Here is a 24593-nt window from a genome sequence, read left to right as displayed (position 1 = left end):
CTCCCCAGATTAAAAACAACATTAAAGAAGAAACTTCCAGTCCCCAGAAGGTATTATTAGCCAGTCCATCCCTGCCCATGACTGGCCCTGAGTGTGATCCTTTGCACAGCCCAGGCAAGTGGAATCACCTTGGGAACACCTAGAGGCCCCAGAGCCATGTGTTCTGACTGGTGTCTCCATCAGGTTCTCTGCCCCGGCCTCTCTCCTTTTCACTGATAACAAGTGAAAAGGAAGGGTTGACTGAAGCCTTGGCAGCATCCTGCTTCTGAGATCTGAGCTCTACCTGACATCGCGCTGCCTCCCAGCTCCCCTGGTAATGAGAGCCGCTGGGCCTGGGAGTCAGCTGCCCACCCAGGCCTGTGGACCAGCGCGGATGCCAGGGCCTGGCCCCACTGGGGCGTTAGTGCACTTGGTCCATGGGTCATGGCTGCGTGTTTAGGTCCCCCTTTACACAGAGCACATTTGCTTTCTTGTCCATAGACTACATTCCCGAGCCCAAGAAAGCTGTTATATAGAAAGTCTCATCATTTCCTCTGCTTTTTCATGTTTCTATTTGGGCATCCCACTCTCACCTCAAACTCAACTCATTAAAGATAACAATTCTTAGACATGGAAGAGGCTGTAGAAAGGACAATGTCTGGGGTCCCTTAGAGGCCTTGAGTCTGTGAGTCCATTCAAATAGTTTGCAAAAATAAAGGGGAATGTGCATTTTCTGTGATTTCCATCCCCGTGGCAATCAGATGTTCAAAGGGCCCCTGAGAAGCCATCAATACCTCCTCTCTCTGGACTCCATCTCCTGGCCTCCCAGGCTCTGTTAGAGCCTCTTGCTTCCTACTTCATGGAGAATACTGAGATGCCCTTGACTCTCCATGCTCACATTAGGCTCACCTCTGTCTGTACATTTACAAGGCTAGTCCTTCCACCCATCCCCCAAGTTACCCCTCCCATCCTAAATTTTGAAATTTAAGATTTCTTCTCCCTGGTCTATAAACAGGCTTCAGGATTTCCTATTTCGAAACAAAACAACTATGACACCTGTCACCTCTGCATGTCCCTGTCATATCTCTCTGCCTCACACGTTCTGCAGTTTTCTACCCACCTCTTGCTCTTTTCTCTACTTCATTGTCAACCACATGTAATCTCTGAAAATTGTATTCGTTGTCAGTAGCCCATCTCCTCCTGAGTTCTAAATGTACACTGCCAAGAAGCCGTATAGCTGATGGATTAAAGGCGGGGAGTCTGTGGTCAGCAAAACTTGGGTCAAAGCCTGGCGCCACCTGTCAGCGGCTGCATGATCTCCTGCCGTTTATTTAACCTTTCTATGCCTGAGTTTCCTTCTCTGTAAAATGGATATAGATGATATAATACCTAAAACATGGGTTGTTGTGAAGGATGAGTAAGACCTATAAAATACTCAGAACAGTGCTGGCATATAATAAATGCTCAATAAATGTGACCTCTTATTGTTTGCACCTGCACCTCCCAAAGATACTTACACTCAACATACCTAAAACTGAACTTACCTTTTCTCCTTGAACTTCTTCTTCCTCTCTGTTCCCTATTTGTGATTGATACTTGCCTCCAAAGGCTGCAGTAACTCAGGCCCATTCATCACTTCAGGCTCCCTATGTCTCTCCTATTTGGTCCCTCTGCCTTCACTCTTTCCTCAAGAAGCCACTCTCCAAACCGCAAAGTCAGCTCATCTTATTCCTCTCCGTAAAAATCTTCAACGGCTCTCTACTGCCTACCAGATAAAACACATACTTTTTTTTTTTTTTTTTTCCCCGTACGTGGGCCTCTCACTGCTGCGGCCTCACCCGTTGCGGAGCACAGGCTCCGGATGCGCAGGCCCAGCGGCCATGGCTCACGGGCCCAGCCGCTCCGCGGCATGTGGCATCTTCCCGGACCGGGGCACGAACCCGTATCCCCTGCATCGGCAGGCGGACTCTCAACCACTGCGCCACCAGGGAAGCCCAAAACTCACGCTTTTAAGCTCACCACATAGAGCCCTGCGAGCTCCGGACTCTACCCCCTTTTTCCAGGTCGTGCTGCCCCCTGCCACCCATCCCAGACCTGCTTCCTCCCGTATGCTCTCCCCAGGCCAAACTGCTGGCAGGCCCCCGAGGAGCCGTGCTGCTTCAGAGCTTCCTTCCTGTCCTTCCGGACACCAGCGGCATTTCGGTGCCTCATCCTTCCAGACCTGCGGCTCTGCACGGCCTCCTGTGCCACCCCGCCCCCACTCTCCTCCAGCGCATCAGCGCCGCACACCATCTGACATGGCTTCCTGGGCGTACTCTGCCACGCTTCTGTGCCTGTACCCAGAATGCTTCCTCCTATTTCCTCTGTCAAATACTCATCCTTCAAGTTTTGCTTCCAGGGTCATGGCCGGGTGAAGCCACGCCGCTTCCTCAGGCTAAGCTGGCCCCTTTCTCTGTGTTGCTCTGGTCCCGGTTCCAGCCTCTCCTCTTCCACTGTGAGGCTCTGTGGAAGCTGCAGTAAGACATCCTCCAGGACAGCGAGGGGCACACCCCACCCCCACCCCTGTCTCCCATCCCGCTTTGTTCTCTCCTGAGCACTTGTTAAACCATCTGACATGCTGCTCATTTGCCCATCTCCCCTCACTAGAATATAAACTCCATGAGGGCAGAAGCTTTTGTCTATTTTGATGTATCCCCAGAGCCTAGAATAGTGACTGGAACTAATAAGTGCTCAACAGGGACTTCCCTGGCGGGGCAGCAGTTAAGAATCCGCCTGCCAATGGAGGAGACACGGGTTCGATCCCTGGTCCAGGAAGATCCCACATGCTGTGGAGCAACTAAGCCCATGCACCACAACTACTGAGTCCACGTGCCACAGCTACTGAAGCCCGAGCGCCTAGAGCCCGTGCTCCACAACAGGAGAAGCCACCACAATGAGAAGCCCACGCACCAAAACAGAGTAGCTCCCTCTTGCTGCAACTAGAGAAAAGCCCACATGCAGCAACGAAGAACCAACGCAGCCAAATATAAATTAATTTAAAAAAATAAGTGCTCAATAAATATTTGTTGACTAACTTGTCAAATCACGGATCAACATTACATTATCTACTTTTGTTTCTCTGTAGCTCATACATTGCCTGCCTCTAGTAGGTACTAAGTATGTGTTTTTGAATGAATGGCTGGGTGGATGAATACTTTATCACATTGCTAGCCCATTTAAAAAAGTTCAAATACTAATATTGGATTCCAAGTTCTCCATCTTCTAATCCTAGCCACTCAACTTGGAATCCACTATGTCTCAGCATGAGCCCTTTTCTTGAGCTTAACCACTCTGCTCACTGCCCTTGACTCTATCTCAGACACTGTTCTCTCCACACCCCTGCCCAGACTCCAAACAGAAATACTATTTACCCATTTATTCAACTCATATTGATTAAGCAAGTACTTGAGATAAGCCAGTAACTGTTCCAGCCACTGTCCTCCACCTGTGCTCGTTCCACTTCTTTCTTTCTTCTTTTCCTTCTTTTCTTTTCTTGTCCTCATGGAAAAGTTGACCTTGACCATTCAGACCCGTGTGACTCTCCCTGTGGGCACTAATAACCCATATTTTAGCACCTCATCACTGGCATTATTAACCTATAAGCAGATATTACACATATGTAGATTTTACAGAAAATGGACTTTTAAAGAACCAGCACTTCACATTTCAAACATTTTGGATGGAAATCTAATTTTTTTTCAACATCTTCCCTGTCTTCTTAAATAGGGTACTATCTATAGAATATCCATCTAACTTTTATAACTCAGGGTCATCAGTATTCTGTGATGTGATAATGTACCAAGAGGAGTAACTGGTAAAAGGAAAGGGCATGAGTTTTGGAGTTAAACAGTCTTTGCAATGACCCCCCTTTGTGGTCCCTGGGATCTCCTGAGGTCACCTCCTGCTCTCTTTTAATGTGTTTCTAACCTACAGTGGGCTTAGGAATCAGACGACAAAGTTTATAGAAATATTTGTAAACTATATGTAAACAGTGTCTTAAGTGAGGGCATGAGAGATTCTCCTATGTATAAAGTCTATTTGTTTTGGTTTTTAAAATTTTTTATTTATTTATTTATTTTTGGCTGCATTGGGTCTTCATTGCTGCGCGCAGGCTTTCTCTAGTTGCAGCGAGCTGGGGCTACTCTTCGTTGCAGTGCGTGGGCTTCTCATTGCAGCGGCTTCTCTTGTTGCGGAGCACGGGCACTAGGCGCTCAGGCTTCAGTAGCTATGGCACGTGGGCTCAGTAGTTGTGATTCGCGGGCTCTAGAGCGAAGGCTCAGTAGATGTGGCACACGGGCTTAGTTGCTCCGCGGCATGTGGGATCTTCCCAGGTTCGAACCCCTGTGCCCTGCATTGGCAGGTGGATTCTTAACCACTGCACCACCAGGAAAGTCCCAAAGTCTATCTGTTTTAAAGCATAAATTTATGCAATCTATTCAGTTGATCAGAGGCCTTTCTCACTTAACTCCTGTTTTTCAGGTGTATTCAGAATTCTTGAGGCTGGATAAGTGACTTTGTAAAAAGTGTGCCAATAGTGCATTTAGCATTTTATATATTCTTTTGTTGTTAACTATCTTTATGTGCACATGTCATAACTTGCCAATTAGATTACTTTCCAATTAGATTATTTCCTGATTAGATTATTAATTTCCCAGGACAAGTGGTATTTTATAGCCATTCATTCATTTGCTAAGTAGTTTTCAAAATGGCTACTATGTGGAAAGACCTGTGATAGAAAAGAGATAAAGATTTAGCATTTACACATTATTGAGGAGACAAAATAACCAATACACGGTAGAAGGTGAACATAAAAATCCAGAGAATTCAAATGAGGAGAAGAGAATGTTTTCTCGTTGGGAGAACTGGAGAAGGCTTTATAGAGACAGCATTTGTGTTGGACCTTGGTAGCAGGAAGAACTTTAGTGGGTAGCATTTCAGGGTTTGGGAAATCTGCAAGAATGGGCAGGAAGGGAGAGAGATATATGCATGAATTTGTGGAATTACAGTCACGCTGTTGTCTTGAGAGCACCCAGTACATAGTACCCCCTTTCCCCAACTGACTTTGGCACAAATGATAAGACCAAGGAGTGGCAGATGGAGCCCCCAATATTACCCTTTTTACCGATTAAGGTTAAGCCAGAGTCTAGGCAAGAGTTCGGTAAGCCTGCTAACCGAACCCTAGGTTAAGGCTGACCCACTTTGTGACAGGTAACGGGAGCCAGGTTATACCATCATTCAGTTCCTGAGAAGTTTTCCAACTCATCTTTTAAACTCGAATACTTGAGATTGTCGGATAAAAACAAACAGTAGATGGCATTTAAAGAAGATGGAATTTATTATCTTAAAAAAGGGTTTATTTTGCACTACCTCTCTTTCCCACAAAAGCACCACATGGTAAGGTAGACATAATACACTAAAGTGTACTAAAATCACTTTTCATGAAAATCCATTGAGGACCTGTAGATCTCATGGGGGCTATTCAGTAATATCATAACTACAATTGGAAAACCCTGGCCTAACTTTGAAGGGTCTACACTTTAAAGATGAAAAGGACATGTTTTTATAAAACTCTACATTTCTGCACCTGAGCACTGATTCAGGTGGACAGACAATGGGCTTTAACCTTAGGAAGCTGGCTGCCCTCAGGAGACAGGTATGAGGCTGGCGAGGGGGAGGGTCAGATGCCTTACACGGCCAAGAGTGAGCAGTAAGCCTGGTGGCCAGATGGGGCTGCATGAAGATCACCTACATTGAACATATAATGTCCTCAAGAAATAATATATATGGGAGAGAGAATGGGGACTAGGGAGGATGGGGAAGAGGTGGTGAGGGAAGAGTGAGGGCTTTGGGGGCTAAAGCTCCGTAACTAAGGCTAGTTCAGCATGGGTATGTTTCCCCACCCCACTGCCCACACTACTTCATTATGCGCCACCTCTACTGGGCAGCGCTGCCATGTAAGCTGCTTTGGGTCCCAGCCAGACTCCAGACTCTCCACATGGATCCCTAACCCTATTCACCCACACAAGACAACTAAGTAAGAAGAGTGTAAATATTCATATAAATAGTTGGCAACTGTTCAGTGTCTACTGGGCACCAGCCACTTTTCATAATCCTTACTGCTGTCCTGCAAAGGCTGGCTTTATCTTCCTCTCCGCCTTTCAGACGGGGAAACAAAGACTTAGAAGCAGACCTGGTTGAATCGGGATTGGAACCTGGGGCTGCCTGCCTTCAGGGGTGTGCTCTTCCAGTAGCTTCTAGGATACTGGGGTTGGGGGGCAGTGACCACGCTGTTAAAGGGAGGAGGAGGGGTAGGGTCGGCTTTGGGGGCCTATAGGGGGTCTGGGTGTGCATGGTTATATGTGGGGTCATTTCCTGAGCTGCATGTGAGTTTAAGTGTGAGTGTGTATGTGGGTTGAGGTATGGGTATATATGGACGTTTGTGGGCTGGTTCTTGGAATATGTGTATTTGAGTGTGTGTGTGTGTGTGTGTGTGTGTGTGTGTGTGTGTAGGGGGTTAGTCCCTGGGCTGCTGGGCAAATGTGTTTTGGGGCTCCATTGGGGGCAGACAGGCTTGAATTTTGTGCATGATTATGAGTCTGTGTGTGCATGAGTGTGTAAGTTTGAGCGTGCAAGTATGTTGGGGTGCTAGGGGGTTAATCCCTGACCATGTGTTTGTGATGTGTGGATGAGTGTGTGTGTGTGTGTGTGTGTGTGGTCAGCCCCTAGGGTCTGTGTGGGTACGAGTGTGCCTGAATGGGTGTGTGAGTCGGTATGTGTGTTTGAGTGTGTGTGCGTGTGTGTCCGGGGCGCGTTGAGCCTGGGGGTTGGGGGGAGACGCCGGCGGGCCCCGCCCTGCGCTGCAGGTGGGCCGGGCCCTCGGCTGGGCCGGCCGCGCTCGCTGCTCTTGGCTCGCGGCCGCGCCGGGCTCGCAGGGCTGGGCTCGGGCTGCGGGGCGGCGCCGGGACAGGAAGCGGAAAGCAGCAGTGCAGCGGCAGCGGCGGCGGCGGCGGGGCTCTGCCTCTACAGGAGCCCAGTGCAGGCCGCAGAGTCGGGGCCGCTGCGAGCCGAGACCGCGGGCCGCGGAGCCCGCACGGCCGGCGCGGAGGTGAGTCCCGCCGCAGGCCGGGCGCGGCGGGGCGGCGGGCGCGGGGTGCAGACCTCCCGCGGGGAGACGCCCCCACCCGGACCCGCGACCCCGCGAGCCCCTGAGTCCTCCTCCCGCAGCCCCACCCCGGACTCAGACCCCGGTTCACTGCCCTTCTCCCGCCTCTGGCCGGGAGCCTCCTTCCCTCCCGCGGTCCATAGCCCGAGCCGTGCTTCCCGGGACCCCACTCCTCTCCCATCCCCGCGAGGTGCGCCCCTCCCGCCCCGGGGCCGCGCTCCCCGCGCACCCCACTTCCTCGGTCCGGGCATTTCCTCCCCACGCCTCGGACGCTCGCTTCTACCGTGGCTGCACTTTGGGGTGCGCGCCCCGGCCGGCAGGGAGTGGCCGAGCGTTCCTGCAGGCACCCGCGCTGAGGCACCGGCCCTGCGGGGCTGGGGCCGGACCGCCCTGCGCACCCCGGGAGCCGGGCGCGCTCCGTGGTTCCCACCCCGCCGCGGGGCTCGACCCGGGAACAGCCCGCGCCCGGGGGCCCGCCCGACCCTGGGCCAGAAACCGGCACAGAGCTGGCCTGTGTTCCCACCTCGCTTACAGAAGGGAGCTGGCCCTGGAGGCGGGCGGGGGGCGAGTCCGGTTGCGCATCGGAGAGCGCAACAGGCAGGTAGGAGTTTACTTTCAAAAACGCCGGGGTGGAGCAGCAGGCGTCCGCCTAGTCTCTGCCCGAGGCGTCCCGGTTGGAGGCAATCTCACCGCCTCGGGGCAGCCTTCGCCACGGGCAGGACCTCATTTCCTCCTGCAGGCTTTAAACTGCCCCAAGCAAACGTGTCCGGGGAAGTGTGAAGCTTTATAAAAATTTAAACGCGTCGGTGGCGGAGGCAGGAGTGGGGCGGAGCCGCGGCCTGGCGGCCCGGAGATGAGCTAGTGAGACTTGGAGCCGAGAAACCTGTGGCTCAGTTTTCGCAGCTTCAAACCAGGTATAAAGCCCACCCCGCGAAGGTGGTGTGAGCTCGTTTAGCCGCTTGTTAAGAGATGTTAGAGCTCTTTATTATGATGATTTTGTGGCTGGCACGTGCATTTTGTTAAACCCCTTTTGGGGGGCTGTGATTGGAAATACATGTATTTTTGGATATCTATTCCAAAAGCTAACAAGCTGTAAAGAATCTGGCATTTTCACTGATGTGTTTTTAAATTTTACAGGGTTGCTGGAAAAATATTATAACTTGTGTCACCAATCAACAATGCTAATTAGCGTTCTCCTTCCAGTGGGTGGGTTGTTTGATTACACAGCTCCTAGGCTCTTTAAGTGAGATGGCAGAAACTGAATCCAGGGAGATATAATTAGTCATTTTATGTAACCACTAATTAGAGTTTTTAGAGTTGAATTAAATCAATGTGATATAGTTGGGGTTTGATTTCTGGGAGGAAACTGTTTATTCTCCAGTTCAAATAAATAACACTCTTCACCTATCCATAAGCATTTAGCATTCCCAGACTTTGATGTCTCTCAATATAATTACTGAAACAGCTAGGTTGAAATTTTCACTGTTACAGTGTTGGCAGTGTGACTTGGTTGCAACTTAATTTGTAAGTAAAATGGGAGAATTTTGAGAATGGCATATTTGTAAGGACTGCTTGCCAGGCAACACATTTTCATTGCCTTGTGTACTTGAGGAAAAGGATGAAACCGTAAAGGAAGGTTTCCTGACCAAGAAGCAATGCCAGGTCACCCTGGTCCACTGGAGAATAAACAAATGTTGAGTGAGGAAGGTATTCTCCCCTCCAGCCCCCAACACACACAAACACACACCCTGTTTGTTATCCCAGACCTCAGCAGCATTTGGGTTGAGTGGGCACTTATCACATTGTATTTTAATAGGCAGGTTCTACCTTTAAGCTGTGAGCTCCTTGGAGTTAGAACTATTTCAGATTCATTTCTTTTCTTTTGGACTCCCCACAATGCTTGGGACACTGAACCTGTGAGTAGGAGTTGAAATTGCAGAATTCTTTGTGGGTTATGTGTGGTTTGGGACAATTTGTGATGGTTGCCTCCCCTCCTCCCTGTAAATAAACACGTTTGGTAATTGCTACATTGTTATATAGTTTCCATAGTCAAGAGCACAGGTTCTAGAATTAGACTCTCAGAGTTCAAGGCCCAGCTCCAGCACTTACCAGGTATGCCACCTTGGTTTTCTTAACTGTAACATGAAATTCTTATTTTTTCTCCCATATAAGGCGTGTTCTGAGGGTTAAGTGAGATATTATGTGCAAATGACTTAAAACAGTTCCTAATACATATGAAGCACTCGATTAACTGTGAGCCATTAGATTATTATGGCCCTTCTCTCTCTATAAAGTGAACTAGCTGTGGCTAGGGGACTAGCTGTGTATGGACATCGTGCTGTGCCATTTTCCAGAAGGTGGACAAGGCAGGATTAGGTGGACGTGGGGTTGGACCATGTTTCTAGTAGTGGCTTTGGTCTCACCTGAAGCCTGATGAAAAGGTGCATATATGTTCAGCTGAGGTCTGTCTCCATTGGTGTCCTTCTGAATACCACCTTATTGGACAGCAGTCATTGGACCCTGCGTCCTGGAATTTACAGGGGAGGTAGTATTTTCGAAATTACTTTTCCGAAGCTTAAAAATCTGGCAGGGGACAAGGGGCGGGGGTCACTTGAAAACAAATATACATCGTAAGAATTCCAGACACATTAACCATTCACAGCTTTTGGAAATCTATACCCAGCTGTTAAGGGTGTTTCAGAGGTAATTGATGACTGGAACCAAGAGGAGATATTCTGGGAAGGTGAGTTAAAATCATTGGTAAAATAGGTTGACATTTTCTTTTCTTGTGAATAGTGGCCCGGAATCACTCATTTATAAGAGCACTGTTGTAATGAAAGAATCACTGGGTTTGTTGCAAATGCCACAATCCTTCTGATCCCCACATCAGTGGCCTGGGTGATGTGTTATGGTTTATAGACCACAAGTTCAGCAAAATACTTCTTCCCATCCTCCCTTACAACCCTGAGGTCCTCCAGATAAACCCAATAAAACACACAGAGCTTTCTGTGATACTCATTTCTAACCTGGGGACGGTAAAAGAAGGCCTGCAAGGAAAAGAATGGAAATCAATAAACTAGTTAACTATAGCTAATGGGATTCATTAAAGTAGACTCACATAGACCAAAAAAAGTACATAAGTTTAATGAAAATGATACATAAGTCATGTGCCTTACAAAGGTATTCTTTCCAATGGAAGGAATTTAACTTTACTAAGTAGTAATAATGCTTACCGTGTGCTAGGCATTAGTCTGAATGATTATGAATGATCTCACTTAACCCACCTTGAGCCTATAAGGTAAGTAAAATATAATTCTGTTGTTATAATTAGGGAAACAGGCACAGAAGGGTTAAGTAATTAACCTGAGGTCACACAGCTGATAAGTAGCAGAGCCAGGATTTGAACAGTGACAATCTAACTTCAAAACCTGTGCTCATTGCTTGTCCCCTGTAGAAGAAAAGTTGACTAAACAAAATTATCTAAATTATCGTTTTCCCCTTGAGTGCCACGTAATTAAAAACGGGTACCTTGAGAAAAATGTTAGCTTGAAAACAATAAAAATAATAAATGGTGTAAACCCTTTAGAATTATATATATGACAAAAATCAGATATGCAAAGTGATGTGCACAGTATATATAAACACAGTTGCTTCCCTTGGAAGTATGTCCACCGCAGAAGGAGTAGAATGGCTCTTTGAATTCAGCGTGTGTCTCTGTACCCCTTGCAAGGTAACTTTCTACCCTCCAACCCAAGTTCACTTAATAGCTCTAGGCAGAGCTGTTGACATTTTTATGATTTCCTTTTCTGAGAAGGTTAGCTTATGTTTACCACTGTCATTACCATAACATATTATTTCCCTCATATGATTTTCTGAACACTGTGTTTTCCTTTCAAGTAGGAGTCAGGTATATTTTGTGAGTGAATGTGACTTTAGGGGCAGATTCTCTTCGAGGCCTCTGATCCCCACTTTGCTTTTAATAAAGGTGGGGGGGGGGGAGGAGGTTCTCTGACATTTTTGTTGGGGAATTCCAGATTTAAGATGCTGCCACTTAGTCAGAAGTGCTCTTGAACCTGTCTCAACACTGCCCTCTGACCTTCATGAGATGTGATTTGACAAGCTCTAGCCCTATCCTGGTGTTTGCTTGCAGCCCGGAAGGGACAAATGACAGGAGGACAGGGGGAGGCAGAGACTGATGCCAGCTCTTACTGTGTCTGGCATATAACCTTTGCCGCTGAGTAAGACTTGTGCAAGCAGCAGAGCAGCTCCACTCTTGGTGGTTCGGCTATCACTGTGGAATGTAATCTCTGCATCTTTTTCTTCGGTTGTAAAACTGAGGATTTAAAATAGACGACCTCTAAGGTTTCTTCCACAGTGAACCTATGGGCTCCACGTCCCGATATGTGCCACCTAAACCCTTCCTTCATTCAGCACACATTTACAGAGAGCCTGTTGTGCTCCAGGAGCTGGAGAGAGAGTAATGAAAGAGGCCCCTGCCCTTGTGGAGCTTACTGTCTCTGCAGGAGCCAGTCCCTGTGTGATTGGAAATTGGGATATCAAGAAGTACAGGGAGGTGGGAAAGGGCCAGGTGAGGCCAGAGGACTGGAAAGGCCCTTGAAAGAAGCTGTATTTCAGCTGAGAGGGATGAGTAGGAATTGGGCAAAATAGGTGGGTGAAGAGTGAGTGGAGCAGATGTACTGAGGCAGCAGAGAGCCGGGTGCCTTAGAGAACCTCGGGTAGAGAAGGAAAGCCCAGCTGGAGAGGTGGGCAGGGCCTGGCAGACCAAGTGAAGGATTTTGAGTTTTATTTGAAGTGCAGCGGAACACCGTGGAGGGGTTTTAAGCAGGGAAGTGACGTCCACGTCGTGATTTGAAAGATCACTCTGGCAGCTGCCCAACCAGAGCCAGGCACAGTCTGGGTCATGTCAGGGGTCAGTGTGATAGATAGATAGTTCCAGATTCCAGGATCCACATTTACACCTTTATGTGACCCTATCCTATTCAAGCCAGTGCAGCAGCCTATCACTTTATTACCCAGAGAACCTGATTCCTTTCCTTTACTTTATTATCTTCCTGATAAGGCCTCCCTCTGACCTTATCTGAGTTCTGCTAATTTCTTGTGCATACAAGGGAACTGCTGCAATGATAAGCTTCAGGATGTGTTTTTCTGTTAACGATGTCGAAACCCTTCCATTGGCTTTTGAGACGAGTTCGCTCTGGATTTTGTCCGTCTGCCTCTGGTTGCTGCTTCTTAATCTTCGCTGAGATCTGGGACAAGAATTGATAGCTCTGATAGAGACAGTGTGATGCAGAAGGGGCCCGAACTCTCGAGAGACTGGATTCTGTGAGGAAACCTGCAGGCTTTGGAATAGTTTAGCCCTGTGTCCGTGGAGCCTGGAGGAAGTGGGTGGCCTGAGAACTGGGAGAGTGAGGGGTGGATAACGGGACAGAGGGCAGTTAGGGACAGTAGAATGTGTGGGCTGAAGCGGGGAGAGAGTTGTGAAAATGGTGCTGGGTTGGCTGTATAGGGTCAGTAGGATGTTTGCATGGCGCCAGTGGAGGAAATTGAAAAGAACAGTCCGGGGCACCGGAGAGCATCGTGGGGGTGATGGGAATCCCAAGCGGAGCAATAGGCATCTGAGTAGGAAATGTGCACTGGGGATTTATCCTTTCAGTAAGTATTTGTTGGGTACCTCTTATGTTCAGTGTATCTTGGGGTAGGTAAACAGTAGCTCCTGTCTCCATGGAGCTTATCCTAGAGTAAATCCATGGACGGAGGAGAATAATGGGTGAGTTTTGAGTCTTAAAAGATAACTTGATGGGGGAGAGGGAGAGGACTGTTGGAGGAGGAGTAGCACAAACATCATCAAATCGGAGGAGGACAGACAGCAGAGAGCTCCGCGAGGGCAGCCATGTGCTGTGTGCCATTGTCATTGCTGTAACCTAGCATCGCCTAGCAGGTCTCTCATAGCCCCACTAAACGTGGAGGCAGATGAATGAATACATGGGTTAAGAAGGTCTGCGGGGGGAAGAAGGACAAGGGTGGGACCTTTGGATTTGGCTCCTGGCAATCTCTGGCCAACTTAGCGCTGTTTCAATGGAGCGTCAGAGATGGAGGATTGGGGTGACAAGAGGGAGGGAATGGCAGCATATGCAAACCGACCCTTTGATAAGTATAGATAGGAATTGTGAGAGAGAAACCAGACAAGGGCAGCTGGTAGAGTGGAGGTAAAGCTTTCCCCCAAACAGCACTTGGGAGCCCATGATTTCCTTTGAGGGACATGCCTGGAGTTGCCTTAACGGATGGCCGGAGGTTTTAATGGGGACTAAGGATGACGTCCTCTTGCAGTAGGGGAATGAAATTTGCATTAGCATGTGCCAGAGGCTTTATTTTGGGAGCTTCCTTTAATGCTTAACAGCAACCCTAGGAAGAGATCATATTAAATGGCCTCATTTTACGGGGGTGTCAGGGGGGTGGGAGGGTGGGGAGATAAGCTCAGAGAGGTAAGTGTCTGCCCCGCGGTGTCACGGCTGGGGAGCGTGAATAGGATCCGTGCAGGTCTTCGGGGCCTGGGCCACCTGCCTCTGAGACACCCCAGCAGCATTTAGCCGGAAATAGCTAGAAGCTGGGATGGAAAAGAGAATCGAGAGTTAGTGGGTTGGAGGGCAGAAAGAAGTATAGACGTTGTGGATGGTCAATTCTGGGTGTAGAAGACAGCAGTCAGGTTTCTGGGCCAGGCAGCCGGGTGTTGGAACCTGCAGGTCAGCAGAGAGCTGGGTGAAGGACCTTTGGGGAAAGAGGCTCGTTCAGGGCAGGTCTGGAGATCTTGGCTCACCTCCTGAGGCTGGCGTCTGCCAGGTATGGAGAAGAACAAGCAGCATAGCCCAGAGCAGAAAGGAAGTGAGAGTCTAAGGTGCTGAAAGCTCATTGAAATTGCTAGTGAACATGCTGGGAAGAGTAGGGAGAAAAAAAAAAAGATGAGCTTGTTCTTAAAGTCTTCTAGAAAAGTGGGGGAAGGTCCAAGAGCAAAACTAACATGTTTTTAAAATGCCCACAGTGGGTTTTTTCCCACATTTGATTCTTTACAGTCACCCCACAAAATAGGCTGCCTTATTTCCATTTTACGGATGAGGACACCTGAGGCTCCGAGGGGGACACAGCTAGTTAGCAAGCCCTGGACTGCACTGGGATGCAAGCCCAGCGCTGTCTGGCCGCAGGTGAGCCTCAGGTGGGAAGGTGAGCATGGGCACCCACTCTGTCTTGCTCCTTTCCGTGTCTTTCTCTTACTGAGAGAGACAAGGAGAGCCTCTAGGTTGGGGACTGGTCGCGGGAGTCTTGATAACCCCAAATGCCCCTTATCCAGCATATCGGAACCGGTGCTGGGAGTGGTCACAGTTGTAGCTTGTTTGTTTCTCGCATGAGCCCTTTTATTCACCTTTTACAGATGTGGGTTCAGAGAGATTTAATAATTTGACTGAGGTCGTATAGCTAACAGGTGAGTAAAGCCTGGGATTGGAACCCAGCTCCTAATACTGTATCAGCTTATGTCTCCAGATCAACCCTGTGAAGTCCATGGCTGGTTGGTTTATCCCCATTTGACAAATGAGGAAATCGAGGCTCAAGAAGGCAGGTGACTTATCCCAGGTTGTACTTGACAGTGAGCAGCCCTGGCTAGACCCCGGGTCTCCCCACTGCTCACCTTGGGCTCATGCAGGAGAGCAGCCATGAAATAATGAGTCAGGACATCAGGACAAGGGAGGCTAGCTAGCCCTAGGTGACAGACCCTAGGGAATGAATGACAAGGGCAAACAACCTAGGTGGTACTGAGGCTCGGACTGTGTTGGCCAGTGGTGGTTTGTGGGTGATTCCCTCCAGGCTGGCAGGTCATTGCTCAGGAGCCTTGGCCTCCTCCCAGTGTGGGTAGAGGTATGGCATTTGCAGCTTCTTTGTTTTTTCTTCACACTGATCTCACTGGCTCCGTTTGCAGTGTCAGCTTCCAGGGGCGCTGGAAGGAGGAGCCCTGTGGGGTGGAGACCAGCTCTGGGGTGAGGGGTGCAGAACTCCTTTCTCTCGAAGTAAAGGCTTAGCATGTGGGGCTCAGGAATGTACTTGGAAACATTTCCAATTTATTTTTATTGCATAGCAATATTTAATGAAAATGTGGGAAAAGACCCAGGAACCTGCAGCTAATAAATCACCTGCTTTCATTTTCTGATGTTCTGTCATCCTTGTCCTTACATAAGTGATTTTGTGTGATTGTAACTGGAATGTAGATTTCAGCGTCTATCTGCAATGCTGTATGTAGCCTGCTTTTTAAATTTATCACTACATCATACAAATTTCTGTTCTTCATAATTATCATTTTAAACAGCTCTGTGATATTTCTTTGGGTGAATGAATCATGTTTCCCTGACCTAGTCCTCTGTTTGGGGGGCATTGAGAGTGTTTCTTGCTTTTCACTATTTTAGACGATGTGCTAATAATAGTTTTTCGTTTAAAAAAAGAGATTAGTTCCCTGAGATAAATTCTCAGGAGTTTGGATTCCTGGATTAAAGAGATTGAGAACCTTTTTTTTTTTTTTTCCCAGTGGTTTCGGAAGCTCTGAGCAAATCCCTTAAAAGCTGCTTCCCTGGGTATTGTTTTGTAACCAGCACACTGGCAGTGGGAGCTGGGCACGGTGTCTAGGACTGGGATGCCAGGAAGGCTGGCTGTGTCTGGGAGATGGCCAAGGGCCAGGTCTCTCCCACCTCGGGTTTCCCCGCTGCTGCGGGGCAGGGGTTGGGCTTGCCCGGCACCCACCCGTCCCCCTCCCAGACACCTGGGCAAGCTGGCTGCTGCCTGAGTGGAGCATTTAGCACTCAGGAGCCTCACCCTTGCTCACTTGTTCCATCATAGAGACCCCAGAGAGGAGGTTGCTACTGTCACTTATCTTCTCGCCCCTCGGGTTTGGCTTTGAAGGTTGATATCCTTTATTTTTCCTGTTTTCCCAGAATTCGTTCCTGCCGAAGAGTAAGTCCTTGATTCCCAGGCCCTTTGAGGTCTGAGGAGGAGTCCGGTAGGTGAGATTCTCTACCTCTAAGGAGAAACAGTACCTGCTCCTTCAGCAAGAGCAAGCTCTCCGTTGCTATGGATACCGAATCCACGTATTCTGGATACTCTTACTACTCTAGTCATTCGAAAAAATCTCACAGACAAGGGTATGTAAGCTACTGCTTGTTCCACTTTTCCTTTGGGGGAAACTTGCAGGTTGCTCAGGCTGCCTGGGCTCACTTTCAAACAGTCCCCCTGCAGGGCAGTTGACTCCGGAGGTTCAGTCCAAGAGCATTTAACAGGCATTGGGAGGAACTATACCACCAATTTACATTTTATAGCCACCGTTACAGTTGGTGACTTTAAGTTCTCACAGTTGATTTTAAATTAAAGTTTCTCCCTTCAGTGGAAATGTTTTTCATTTCTAAGTACTTTTCATAGATGACAGTTCTCTCAAAGCTTTACCAAGAATGCAGTGAAAGTTCCAAAAAAAAAAAAAAGTGTTAATTTGTTGCTTCTCACCCAAAGCTGCTGACTCATTATCCATTATGCATTTGCCTGAGGCTTATCCACTGAAGTGACAGGATTGGCCTAGTGCCTTATTTATTTCTCTCTGACTAGTCTTCCCAGTGAGCAGGCCTGGGTTTTGAAAACTCTGACCCTCGGTGATGGGGCCAAATTTCCTCTCCTCTGTGAGGAATGAACAGGTGGGCACTGGTATTCATAAGGCCTGCAGTATTACAGGCCTGCAGAATGGTGAGGAGAGAAACTAGGAAATGAATGAATGAAGAGGTGGTACTGTGCTGGTGAAGAGTGCAGTTGATAAAATTGCAGTGCTGCCTCTTATTTAGAGCCCTCATTTGTAAAATGGGTATAGCAGGGCTGTTCAGAGGATTAAATGAGATTATGCTTGTGAAGCATTTAACACAGCACATAGTAGGTCACCAACCAGTGGCTGTATTAATGCTATCAATGGCCTTGGCATTTCAGCACCACACTCAAAGGCCCACCTGTGGTCACAGCCCTGCCATGGCTGGGAATGGTGATTATAGTGGTGTTTCCCTGACTGACAAGCAGTTCCCCATACAAGCAGCTGAATGCAGAGCAGGATTTTGTTTTGTAAAACAGCAGTAAGATATGGATATCTAATTGATTTATTCGTTTGTTAGCATGTATGGATGTACACGCGCAGAAAGGGGTCTGGAAGGATAGTGTCCGAGCTGCCCAGAGCGGTCATCCACAGGGAAGGGGTCCACACAGGATGGTGACTGATAGGAACTTTCATTTATGCTTTATCTTTCTGCACTTGTTCAGTCTTTTACAAGTGTATATTTTGTGATTAAAAGTAGAAATGGAATGAGTGTAAAAGAAGGACTTTCAAAGATTATTTAATGACATGAGAAAATACATATGATGCCATGTTACTAAAAAACAAGATTCAAAACTTTGTGCATATAATGGTTATATATTCTTATGATACAATGAATGGTAACAGATTGACCATGCCTGTCTCTAGGTGTGCAACTCTTGGGATTATAGTTGTGTGTGTGTGTGTGTGTGTGTTTTTAACTTTCCTTATTTTCTAAATTTCATGTATTGCTCTTATAGTCATAACAATCTGGGGAAAAGAGGTAAATGAGCTTGTGCTGGAGTCCAGACAAGGCTTTCTAGTCAGCATGGGAAACAGCAAGGAGGGCTGCTGAGTGAGGCGTAAAGCAACATGCCAGAACCCAGATCCTGAGAAAGTCAGGAACCCTCTGGTGAGAAACATTTAATCACAAATTTCAATCAGTGGGTAAACATATCAGATTTGTTCTAAAATACTAGAAACAGCTGTGTAAAAATGTCCAATCTTTGAACTTAACTGGAAAAAGCAATTCCCTTGTCAGTGTGCCAAGCTTCCCCATCCTACACTGTGATGAGTGGAGTGGGAATTTGGGGTTCTCTTGGTGCTTGGGGATGAGTAGAGAGGGACGCCTTGCAGTGTTCAGAGGAGGAACCATCTCTGGCCTCCTTTATCTAGACTCGTGTCCCGACTGTCATTGCTCTGCACTGCTGTTTCCTCAGGCCCCTTGGGGCCCCGAGAAATTGATACTGCAGTGCTCTTGTAACTTTAGGAGACTGTAACTTTCAATGAAAACAGCATGCAGAACTCTGAGGGCCTTCTTGGACCCCTGCGGAAAGTACTTGGCAAATAATACAAGCCGAGACCTTTAATAAGTTAACCAAGGGTGTTGCTGAATGCCTACTCAGAAGAGCTCAGGGTGAGAGATTGGAGATTTATAGGTGAACTTCCTGGCATCTTTAGAAAAGCAACAGCCTCTGAGTTGGATTCCCTGACAGGCAGCCCTGTAGGGCATAGTGACTGTGGGGCAGAGGTTGTAATCCATAGAGAGTAGGTGCCGGGAGTCCTTTGTCGGGGTGGTATTGGGGAGTAGTAGTAGCCTCCCCCAGGCGTGCCCTGGACCCAGCAGAGGGTCTCTATCAGCCGGGAGTGTCCCTGTGAGGGCTGCTTTGCTCAGGGGTTTGTTGGGAATTTGAATGGCAGAGTAGGGAAGGAGAGGGAGCTTGCTCTTTAGGAACCTTAGTAGAACTGTCAGCGGGGAATCATGAAGGGCAGCAAACATGATTTTCCTGATGACACCGAGATCATCTCTGGAGGACTGGCTGGGTTCTAAGCAGATGACAAGTGACTCTCTTCTAACAAAGAGGTTAGTGGTCTGGTTTTGTGATACCTGCCATCTCCAGAGGGTATCCAGTTAACTTGCTGGGAAAACGGCACAGACTCCAGCCGACCTCGCCTAACCTTTGGGTTTTGGAGCACCAGTTCCCCGAGTTCAATACAGCGGCTGCCAGTACCTGTTCATGACCAGTCTGAGAGTGCCTGTTAGGACCCTTGGTCGTTATCCCCCATCCTCACAGCAGTCCCAGAACCGGTGGGAGGTGGGACCCCCGTTCAACAGGTGATACAGTTGAGACGCAGAAAGACAGCACCATTTGCCTGAAGTTCTGAGGTTGGTAGAGACCCTCAGGTTTCAGGCCCCATTTAGTCCTCCTCTGGAAGCCATGCTTTCCTCCCTGGGCTGTGCTGGGTGGAGAGCGGCAGAGTAACTGATAGGGAAGAAAGGGAGTGGAGGGTAAGCCATGTGACTAATGTACTAAAATGCATTGTCCGAAAGAGGCTGCCTGAGCGGTAGGGGGGTCTGTGCTTTTGTTCCGAGGCCGCTTCCAAGTCAGTTTGTCCTGTGCCCAGCCCTCGCACCCAAGGCAGTGCCGAGAGGAAGCAGCCAGGCCCCGGCAGTCGCAGTTGGTGGAGAAAGGACAGGTAGTGGGTGGTGGTAGAGAAGGAAAGGGAAGAGTAACCGGTGGGGCTGGCTTTCCCCAAGTAGAAATAGACAAACAACAGAAAGAGGGCAAAATCATCTTCCCAGGAAATGTTGACTGTAAGTGGGAACGGTCTAGGAATCGACGGGGATTCTGGTCAGAGTGAGACGGGCTTTACAGCAGCACCCCCAGGGCTGAGCTCTGGAATCGCCTGAATACAAGCATTTACACAGTCACACACGTGCAGGTACAGACACATGCCCAGGCCTCCAGCATGTTACTGCTTGCCCCCGACCCCTGACTTATCTTTACTCATACGGGCACATGATGCATGGAGACAGGCTCAGAGATAAAGATACAAGGATTCCTGTGGCTGACACACCTGCCCAGCAAAGATGCGTAGCTGATCCAGACAACTTGGGTGGAGTTGGAGAAACACCAAGTGCGCGTGTGTTTGAAAAATCCTTTCTGTGGTTTGGTAGCCTACTCTCTGTCTCCTGTTTCTCTTAGACACCGTGGACTGGTGGTCTTCACCACTGGCGGGCCCCCTCCTGGAGGGTACTTGGCACGTCCTTGACATCACGGCAGTTGGAGCTCTGGGGATGAACGTTTGGGTACCGATGCAGTGAAGTGGCAGCCATACTGGGCTCATAGCCCTGCATGCTGGAAAGCACTTGGAAGGCAGCCTTTTTTGTTGGGCTTCTCTATGTAGTCTGGGCTCAGACAGTAATTCAGGGCAGTAATTCAGGACCAGTGATTTTTATAAAAGCTGTACAACAGGTCTTTCTCCCTTGACAAGGACCAACACGACATGCAGCCCACGTTGAGTTGATAGGGTGAGCTTTCCGTCGGCCCCTTACTTGACAGTGAATGGAAGGGTCTTGGCTCTGGGCCTGATGCACACTGTCCTGAGTCCTGCTCCCAGCCTCATGCACTTAATGCTGTTTTGGTATAGAAGCCACACTGTACACTGCAACATTGTGTAGCTGAGCGCTGCACTCACATCTCCCATTATTGAGCCCCCGCTGTATACAGGGCATTTTACAAACAGGGAAATTTCTGAGTAGTTGCTCCAACAACCTCCTCCCCCAGGAGCATTTGGGTGGGAGAGCCTTGGGCAGAGTTTCCTGGACCACCTGCCTCCTGATCACCTGGGGTGCTGATGAAAAGGGCGGATTCCTGGTGTCTCTCCCCTCCGGACTATTTCTCTGGGGATGGGGCCAGTGAATCTGTACTTCATCTGCACCCCAGGTGGCTTGTCTGCACATTCACGTGTGAGAAGCAGTGGTTTAGGGTTTGGGGCTTGGAGGATGAGGAACCTTTCTGGGGCTGTCAGGTAATAGGCTGGTTTACCTCTGATGTTACCAGGGGAACTGTAGAGATTGCGTCTCCTTTGGGGACTGTCGGGCCCTTTAAGGGCCAGGGCTGGGCCAGTTGGGGTAGGGTCGAGGAAGGGCTGGCCCCTGAGAGGCTGTTTCCAGCCCTGGGTGGTTCCCTATCCGCTCCGGCCCTGGTAGTGTTCAGCCTGCAGGAATTGGCACTCGGTGGAAGAATTTTGATTTCCAGTGGAATTTGTGCTGTCACAGGATTTGACCCGTGGGACTAGTGAAGAGATTGATGGGTTAGGGGAGCACGTGACTTGGCAGATGGCAGGGCAGTGATAGATGTGAGAGCAGTTGGGGAAAGTGGAAACACAGTAAGAGGAGCAGTGCCTCGGTCTGGCCTGGCCAAGGTGGGGGTCCTGGGGAACAGTGATTCCAGACTTAGTCTAAACAGCTAAGACTGATCAGACACATGGGAAAACTTTCCCCAACTGCTTATTGTTTCTCACAGTGAGTCCTTTTGAAGTGGTTGTCTTTGGCAGCCAGAGTGCTGGGTGCACTGCTTTGTGTTCTCCAAGGTCATGGTCCAGTCATGACTTCTAGCAGTAGCTTCAAAGGCAGATTCCATAGCTCTGGTAAGTTCATCAAGTTCAGGGTGTGGGAATGAGCATAAGGAATACTTACGCTACAAAATCTTCCAGTTGCTCTTCAAATCAGTGCCGCAGAGCGGGTCTGAATCGAGGCAGTGGGTTCACATCCAGCTCTGCCACTTGCTATGACTTTGGGGAGTCACTTAACCTCTGTGAGCCTCCGTTTCCTCATTTATAAAATGCAGACAATAATACCACATAGGGTTATTGTTAGGATTGAACAAGATTAATATAAGAAAGCACTTGGTAAAGTGCTCTTTAAATTGGGGTGGGCAGTGGAGTGATTGGCAGTGAGACACACCCCTGGATAAACAAACAATATCTCTTAGCTGTTTCCTTAGTTGCCCAGTTAAAATAAAACACCAGAGTTGACCAGAACACATCTATTTCTGGACTCTAATTTAGCAATAGATTGTAGTGATAAATTACGCTACAGGGATTAGAGATGGTATCACTGAAAGCGTCTCTGGGACAGCTGAAGCCTCCCTGCCCTTTGAAGGAATTAACCAGGGCTTATCCTAGGGAGACACTGATAAAGCAGAAGTTTGACCACAGAAAGTCTGCATGTGGTTTTGTTAGCTAAGTAGTAGGTTAATAGGAGGGATGCTGTGCGGGGGGAGGGGGTTTGATTGTGTGTTAAAAGCTTCTTTTTCATCTGTCTCCAAGGAACACATACTCTGCTTCACCATGTCAAGCCACCATTCTTTGCCATCTGTGGATAGTAATAGCAGTAATAATAGCCACAGTGTATTATTTCACATCCCTGTGTCTATGTGGTGAGATTGTTATCCCCATTGCATAGATGATGAAACTGAGGTTTTTCAGAGGCTTGTCAACTGAAATAAAACACAACATGAGAGCTGTGAGGTCACTTTTATTTGGGGCTTCCTGAAGACTAAAGCCTGGGAGACAGCCTCTCACATGGCTCTGAGGAACTGCTCTGAAGAGGTAGTGGGGGAGGTCAGCATATATATGACTTGACGAAAGGGGTACATGCAAGCAGGCACACATCTTGGTAGAAGGTTGCTGCTGGTCATGAGGAGCAGACGTCTCCTTTAATGATTTTAGTGCTTTTCTAGGTATGAGAAGATGCGAGAAATTGGGTTCATAACATTTTCTCCTGAAAATGTTTAACTGCCTGAAGGGCTGTTCTGCCAGTGTTCTCAGAGCACAGAGTGCCTCATTCCTGATCTCTGCCCTGAACTCCTTTCAGGGTGTGTCGAAGGTCAGCAACAGCAGGGGCTAGTGACTTCATCCTTTTAGAGCCACTGGTGAGCGACATTCTTTAATTGGCAGGTTCAGTAACGTGTGCAAGCTCACACATCAGGTAGGGGCAGAACCAAAATCTGACCGTCTGTCTCTGTAGTGTGTGTGTGCGATGCTTCTGTCCTGCCTGGGAGACCTTGGGGAGGAGGGCGCATGGGTGAAGGAAGGAGGACTGATGTCAGGGCGGCCTGCGGGACGGAGTTTGAGGGAACTTATTCTTGGCCACTGAGGGGCTCCTTTGGAGGGGCTCCTGGGTTGACTCTTCACAGTTGGGGGTAGAGGTGCCAGTCTCCAGAGGTGGTTAATGGCCAGGTCATGACCCCTGGGCTTTGCACAGTGGTTGATTCCTTTCCTAATTTCAGCATTGACCCACAGCAGGGTGTGCTCATCGTCACCCTGGAAGACCACCCAGGAAGTTCATCTGGGGTAAAACGATGCAACAGCCTGCTTTCCTTAGGGGGCCTGAAAACACACACACATGCGCACACACACACACACACACGTGTGTGTACCTCTTGGGGTCATTTGCTCTAACTTTTGCCTGTTTCTGTGGGTGCTTTAAGTTCATCTAGAATCTATGGGAATGACTTTTAGTTTTGAATTTGTAGTAATGGGAAGTAACTGATTCTCTGTATTGGTTTAGGGTTTCCTTTCTTCTCTTCTTGTCCAAAGGTGTAGGGTGACAGTGTGTCCCAGATTTTTTGGGACAGACCAAAACTTAAGTATTTTGCGGTGTTGTCCCGATAAAAAAAGTCCTAGAAAATAAGTTTAGGCGAATTATGATCAACTCAAGTCAGTAATTTTACAATGAAATGTGCCTTACCTACAGAAATTCTAAAGTTCACAGTATTAGGCTTTGAAAAAATATGATCACTGTTGATAGAGAAGAAGTGACAGTCTTTTTTGGGGTCTTGGAGTGGCAGAAAGAAAATAGTAAGTAGGGAGTAAAGATCAGCTTACTCTTTGCCGGGGGGTGGGATGGGTGTGTTTGTGTGTGTAGAAGTTTCTTAAATTCAAAATGAAATTTATAACTTGTTTTTTTTTAACAATATATTTTTTTAATTTAATTAATTTATTTTTGGCTGCGTTGGGTCTTCGTTGTTGCACACGGGCTTTCTCTACTTGCGGCGAGCAGGGGTACACTTTGTTGCAGTGCACAGGCTTTTCATTGCGGTGGCTTCTCTTGTTGCAGAGCACAGGCTCTAGGTGCATGGGCTTCAGTAGTTGTGGCACGTAGTCTCAGCAGTTGTGGTGCACGGGCTTAGTTGCTCAGCGGTATGTGGGATCTTCCCGGACCAGGGCTTGAACCCGTGTCCCCTGTGTTGGTGGGTGGATTCTTAACCACTGCACCACCAAGGAAGTCCTATAACATGTTTTGATGAGGGTTAATTAACATGGCATAAATGTGCTAGCGGATTTATCTTTTATTATTTTTTTTCAGGGAAAGAAATAGAGAGAGGCACAAATCACCCCGGAATAAAGATGGCAGAGGGTCAGAAAAATCTGTCACCATTCAAGCTCCCACCGGAGAGCCCTTGTTGGCAAATGATTCTACTCGGACGGAGGAAGCTCAGGTAAGGATCAAAGGCAGTCTGTAAGTACACTGGCACTCGATCAAGCCTCTTTTCTGTAAATGTTTTCCCAAGTCTTGTTGTAATAGGTTCTCTTGGGTTTTTATCTTTATTTCTCTAGCATGTTAATTAGTTTATCTATATCCTGTGGTTTCTTGTTGGTCTAAGGACAGCCTGACCTACCATTGGCTAGCTTGAGGATTCTTCTGAAGTGTGATTGGTTGGCCTCCTTTGAATGGTGTTGAAAAGA

At 48.2% G+C, this 24593-nt stretch overlaps 1 protein-coding gene across 2 annotated transcripts in view; it reads left to right on the top strand.

Moving 5' to 3' along the window:
- Positions 1 to 7022: 7022 nt before the first annotated feature.
- The window catches only part of VANGL1 (VANGL planar cell polarity protein 1), a 53840-nt gene continuing 36269 nt past the window's right edge, over positions 7023 to 24593 (top strand). Inside the window, exons 1-3 of one of the 2 annotated variants that reach the window (XM_022583988.2) lie at positions 7023 to 7123; positions 16171 to 16377; positions 24214 to 24346. In XM_022583988.2, the coding sequence (XP_022439696.1) occupies positions 16307 to 16377; positions 24214 to 24346 (204 nt within the window). In that variant the 5' untranslated portion in view covers positions 7023 to 7123; positions 16171 to 16306. Of the gene's footprint in view, positions 7124 to 12602; positions 16378 to 24213; positions 24347 to 24593 lie in introns of those variants that run through there. The other variant, XM_089917317.1, reaches the window with a different exon arrangement.

This window comes from Delphinapterus leucas, chromosome 1, assembly GCF_059928025.1.
Source record: "Delphinapterus leucas isolate spDelLeu-1000000601 "Yukka" chromosome 1, BTC_Dleu_Yukka2, whole genome shotgun sequence".
NCBI classification, from domain to species: Eukaryota; Metazoa; Chordata; class Mammalia; order Artiodactyla; family Monodontidae; genus Delphinapterus; species Delphinapterus leucas.
The sequence above is the reverse complement of the archived record's forward strand: the minus strand, read 5'-3'. Positions and strand labels throughout refer to the sequence as shown.